This window comes from Manis javanica, chromosome 5 (genome assembly GCF_040802235.1).
Source record: "Manis javanica isolate MJ-LG chromosome 5, MJ_LKY, whole genome shotgun sequence".
Lineage (NCBI taxonomy): Eukaryota > Metazoa > Chordata > Mammalia > Pholidota > Manidae > Manis > Manis javanica.
Window position 1 is genome coordinate 172,243,458 of NC_133160.1, and position 5,599 is coordinate 172,249,056.

General features: G+C 66.6%; 1 protein-coding gene across 2 annotated transcripts; it reads left to right on the forward strand.

Annotated features, from left to right (window-relative positions):
• The first annotated feature begins 2,632 nt into the window (after positions 1–2,632).
• ADRA2C (adrenoceptor alpha 2C) lies at positions 2,633–5,376 on the forward strand. 2 transcript variants are annotated; one of them, XM_036992506.2, is made up of 2 exons: positions 2,633–5,074; positions 5,162–5,359. In XM_036992506.2, the coding sequence occupies exons 1-2, from the start codon at positions 3,839–3,841 to the stop codon at positions 5,222–5,224; spliced, it is 1,299 nt and encodes a 432-aa protein (XP_036848401.1). In that variant the 5' UTR covers positions 2,633–3,838; the 3' UTR covers positions 5,225–5,359. The 2 variants fall into 2 exon arrangements, with proteins under 2 accessions (XP_036848401.1, XP_036848395.1); XM_036992500.2 differs by having other exon boundaries at positions 2,640–5,376.
• Positions 5,377–5,599: the final 223 nt, after the last annotated feature.

The following is a 5,599-nucleotide window of genomic DNA, read 5'->3' on the forward strand; positions in this document are numbered from 1 at the left end:
CATTGTGTACACATGGATGCTTGTGTGAATTCACTGTATGACGTACATGGGTGTGTGTATGCACATGACATGGATGTGCATGCATGTGGGTAGGTAAACACAGGTGTGCACGGATATGGTGCACAAAGATATGTATGCATGCATGCACACACGGGTATGTGTATGCTTGGTGTGGGGGTGGGGGTGTGCATCAGATATGTGTGTGTGTGTGAGTGTGTGTGCATGCACGTCCGTGTGGAGGAAGGCAGTTCAAGGAGACAAGCACCTCCCCTCCTGGGCGGAGGCCACTTGTGTAGAAGAGCGCTGCATCCAGGAGGTGTGCAGTCAGCAGGCATGCATGCAGTTCCCCTCTCACAGCAGCCAGGGCCCAGGACTCAATGTAGGGCCCAGGTAGCCCCTGGCTGGACCCACCCTTCCCTGCTGGGCCCTATTTGTCACAGGGAGGACGAAGGGCAAGTACGCTTGGCAACCCCAGAATGCCCCACTTCTATGTGGTCTTCCTTCTGAGATCCCCCTTGCCCCTTCTTCCCACCCCCTCTACTGAGGCAGCCTGACTCCCCACAACACCCTCCCTGTCCTCCTTCTTGGTGCTAAACCAGGACCTGGTCACCACTGACACTCGGGCACAGGCAGTCTCTCCAGGAGCTTGCTGTTTCACTTGTTAGAGGATAATCGGGAGACGTTTGTCAAGCCTATTATTCAGTGTCTGGGGGTAAGAGGCGTCTCCAGCTCTTCAAACAGCTGCAATCCCTGGGGCCTCCTGTGCACACAGGCAGGCCTGCACTTAGTGAGCCCCGAAGCCCGGCCAAGGGCTCCTTGGCCCCAAGGACTCCTTGGGGGCCCAGCCCTTGTCCCCCAAGGCTCTGGGCCCTGGACCCACAGGAGTGCTTCCTCTTGCCTCCTCTGGGGTTGTGCCAGGGACATGTTGCCAGCTGTGAAACATTTTCAGCCTGAGATCAAAAGGCCAGCCAGGTGTCCCCCAGGGTCCCTCAGCTGGCCAGGCATTCCACATGCCCCTGGCCTGGCCTGGTGAGCTACTTCCTGGGCAGCAGAAGTGCCCTTCCTGTCTGCTCGGGCCCAGGGGCTCTGCATCCTCCCAGTTCCTCGTGCTAGGCTGCCCTGCCTGTGACCACAGGCAGAACTGAGTGGAGCCAGGGCCCTGGATGTCCCCATACCCCCAGATACCCCCAAAAGTGCTCCTCACAAGACAGGAACCAGTCCTCGTTTGGAGGAGGCCCACGTGGTTGGCCAGCTGCTGTGGGAGGAACTCTCCTACACCTACATCCCATGGCCACCACCTCCCTTTGGATCCAGAGCCCACTCCTGACCCCAGGGGGCACGGCCCACAGGGCTTCTCACTTTCTAGTAACTTTCTTTCATTCTCTAAAAGCACCACCTCCGGGAAGCCTTCCTTAACAATCGCACTCCCAGGCTGGGAGAGGAGCCGCAGGGCACTGATCGCATTCACTGAACCCAGCCCAGGGAGGCACCATCTGTCCTAGGTGGCAGGCACCTGATGCAGACAAGGGCCTTCGAGGTGCTGGCGGATGATGGAGAATGCAGGTGTGTGGATCCCCCCTGAGAAGTGCAAAATCCCCAGATCTGTGGCCCCTTTTAGGTCTCCACGGCCAGGAGGATCTGTCCAAGCATGGTGGCTCTTTACCTTCACTGGGTCACACACCTCTCGCGGGCACTCGAGGATTTGCTCCCAAAGGGTCATAAATGCCTGGGGCTGCACTGGATGCTCAGCCCTGCTGAGGCAGGCCAGCCATCTGGAATGTTTGATTTTCAGCCTGTCCCTGGCTTGACCCCCACCACTCCCCGTGGTGCAGCATGGCTAACAAGCATGGTGGGGTTCTATGGCATCCACGTGGATATCTGTGCTAAGCCAGCAGTGGTCTCCTACATAAGGCTCTTGGAGCATTATGGAAGCTCAGAGAAGAAAGAAGTGGCCCAGGAGCATTTCTAGGCACTACTGGGGGTGCCCAGACCCCCTGCACGCTTTCCTAGTACCCAGAGGCGACCTGTCTTCCTCCCCCAGTCGCAGGAATGCCTCCACACCCATCGGTGGTTGCAGGGAGAGCTGCCTGGTTCGCCTGGGTGCGTTTCTGAACTGCTGGGAGGGAAGGTCCTGCCGCTCCTCTGAATGGGGAATGCCAGGCCTCGAGACCCAACCCTCCTCTCCAAGGTCTGTCTCCCATGGACTGGCTGCCTGGAGGAGGGATCAGCACCTGACAGGGGCCAGCTGGTGACAGAGCACTTCTGCGGAAAAAATGCACAGGGACATGGGACGGGATAAGCGGGGCCTACCCCAACAGCTCACTCTTAAGCCCCCAGAAAAGAGGCATCCATGCAAAGCAGCCCGTCATCCAGGCAATCCGGTTGTGGGTGTTTGTCAGAGGTGGTTATTTTGATCCCCCACCCCTCGTCCCCTTTAAAAGCGGGGCCACGGAGCATAGGAATTAAACTTCAGTGGTTGCCAACATGAATGCACAACTTGGGATCCTGCCCAGGGCTTCCACTGGCACCACCGTCATGAGTCATGCTCCAGCAGCGCCTGGAAGGGGGCAGAGGAGGGAACTGAGGCCGGGGATGGGGAGGAGGCTCTGTCCTAGAGCACTGACCAGAGATGCGAGCCAGCCGACACTCAGCAGGCCCCGTGCGCATGCTGGCAGCGTCGCGTTCTCCGCCAGGCTGCAGGAGGCTGGCTCTCCAATCAGGCCACAGACCCGGAGCCGGCCGGTGCTGCGCGCGAGTGTGCGCGCCCGCGTGTACGTGTGCCCGGGGGAGGTAAGGAGGCTCCCGACTTAGAGCAGGCTTCTGGAACTCACCGCCCAGGCCGACCGGCGCTCAACCCGTCCCACAGGCTGCAGTCGGTCCTAGAGAGGGCGCCCTAGCCCAGCGTGCGCGCCCCGCGCCACCGCCCCGGACTCCTCCCCGGCGCCGCGCCGGCAGGTTCGCCCAGGCGGCCGCGGGCTCCGGCTCCCGGGCCCGCTCCCCCCGGGCCGGCGGCGCTGGCCTGCCCGCCAGGCCGCCCCCACCCGCCCGCCCGCGCCCCGCCCCGCGCGCCCGCCCCGCTGCGCAACTCTACCCAAGTTGGAAGCCGAGCCCGGGCGGCTGCACTCGCGCCCAGAGCACGGTGGCGGCGGCGGAGGAGAAAGCGGCGGCGGCGGCGGCGGCGCAGCTCCGGCGAGCGAGGCAGGCGCAGCGGCTCCCGCACGGCCGAGCGCGGACTGCGGGGGGCGCCCGCGCCGGAGCAGCAGGAGGAGGACGCGCGGCGGCGCCGGCGCCCTGCCCGGGAAAGTAAAGTTGGAGTCGGAGGCTGCACGAGGGCTCGGGGGCCCAGGGGAGCGGCGGCCAGCGCCCCGGCGCGCCGAGCCCTAGCCAACCGGATGGGAGGCGGAGCGCCCGGGCTGCCGCCGCCAGCAGCCTGCGCCCCGGCAGGGCGCTGGGGCCGCGGGGCCGCTCGGGCACGCCCGCTCCAGCGCCGCGGCGCCGTGGGCTCGCGGCCGGGGCGCTCCCCGTGAGTGGGGCGAGGGCGGGGCCGCGCAAGGACCCCGGGACTTGCCCCATCCCCCCGCCGCCGCTCGCTCCGGGAGCCTCCAGCTCTGCACTTACGCGCGCGGCAGCTGCGGGGAGCCCGGCAGCCACGCTCCCTGGCGCGCTGCTCGACCGCCGAGCCACCACGGCCAAGGGCCGGCTGCGGGGCGTCGCGGTCCCTGGCCGGCGCGCCCGAAGAGCAGGTGGCGATGCAGGCGCTGACCCGGGCCTCGGGGCACCCGAGCCGCCACGGCTGCGCCCCGGCTCCAGGGGGGACCGCGTAGCTCGCGGGAGGGCCATGGCGTCCCCAGCGCTGGCGGCGGCGCTGGCGGCGGCGGCGGCGGCGGGCCCCAATGCGAGCAGCGCCAGCGAGGGGGGCAGCGGCGTGGCCGCCAACGCCTCGGGCGCTGCTTGGGGGCCGCCCCCGGGCCAGTACTCCGCGGGTGCGGTGGCAGGGCTGGCGGCCGTGGTGGGCTTCCTCATCGTCTTCACCGTGGTGGGCAACGTGCTGGTGGTGATTGCTGTGCTCACCAGCCGGGCGCTGCGTGCCCCGCAGAACCTCTTCCTGGTGTCTCTGGCCTCGGCTGACATCCTAGTGGCCACGCTGGTAATGCCCTTCTCTCTGGCTAACGAGCTCATGGCCTACTGGTACTTCGGGCAAGTGTGGTGCGGCGTATACCTGGCTCTCGACGTGCTCTTCTGCACCTCGTCCATCGTGCACCTGTGCGCCATCAGCCTGGACCGATACTGGTCCGTGACGCAGGCGGTCGAGTACAACTTGAAGCGCACGCCCCGCCGCGTCAAGGCCACCATCGTGGCGGTGTGGCTCATCTCGGCCGTCATCTCCTTCCCGCCGCTGGTCTCGCTCTACCGACGGCCCGACGGCGCCGCCTACCCGCAGTGCGGCCTCAACGACGAGACCTGGTACATCCTGTCCTCCTGCATCGGCTCCTTCTTCGCGCCCTGCCTCATCATGGGTCTGGTGTACGCGCGCATCTACCGCGTGGCCAAGCTGCGCACGCGCACGCTCAGCGAGAAGCGCGCGCCCGCGGGCCCCGACGGCGCGTCCCCGACCACGGAGAACGGGCTGGGCGCGGGGGCGGGCGAGAACGGGCACTGCGCGCCCCCGCGCCGCCCGCCGGCAGACGTGGAGCCGGAGGACAGCAGCGCCGCGGCCGAGAGGCGGCGGCGCCGGGGCGCGCTGCGGCGGGGCAGGCGGCGGCGCGCGGGCGGCGAGTGGGGCGCGGACGGAGCTGATGGGCCGGGGCCGGGGACCGCCGAGCCGGGCGCGCTGGCCGCCGCGAGGTCCCCGGGCCCTGGCGGGCGCCTGTCGCGCGCCAGCTCGCGCTCCGTCGAGTTCTTTCTGTCGCGCCGGCGCCGGGCGCGGAGCAGCGTGTGTCGCCGCAAGGTGGCCCAGGCGCGCGAGAAGCGTTTCACCTTTGTGCTGGCCGTGGTCATGGGCGTGTTCGTGCTCTGCTGGTTCCCCTTTTTCTTCAGCTACAGCCTGTATGGCATCTGCCGTGAGGCCTGCCAGGTGCCCGACCCGCTCTTCAAGTTCTTCTTCTGGATCGGCTATTGCAACAGCTCCCTTAACCCGGTCATCTACACTGTCTTCAACCAGGACTTCCGGCGCTCCTTCAAGCACATCCTCTTCCGACGGAGGAGAAGGGGCTTCAGGCAGTGACCAGAGCGCTTCATCTCTCGAGGAGACCTTGGACAGCGGAACGCGTGGGCGGGCGCGGCCCCCGCGGAGAAAGCAGGAGTGCTTCCCCAGAGAGCCGGGGGTGGATAGGCCTCCACGGCGCAGGGGAGGGCACCACAGGGCAGGAATGTGGACGGCGACACCGCAAGGGCCCCGGGGAGGGGGAAGGAGAAAGGGGAGACACCCCTCTGCCTTCTCCTCTCAGCAGGGGCTGCTTCTGGAGCTCCAGGCCTGCATCCAGCTCCAGGGGCCCCGCCGTGGTCTGGCTGTGAGGTCGAGGTCTTCGCAGAGGCATATGCAAACCCCCAAATGGGCGAGAAAGAAGCCCCCCAAATGCAACACCACCACGCATTCACC

Bases quoted from the DNA above. Each gene is read 5' to 3' on its own strand.
- ADRA2C (XM_036992500.2), top strand. From the start codon at position 3,839: ATGGCGTCCCCAGCGCTGGCGGCGGCGCTGGCGGCGGCGGCGGCGGCG.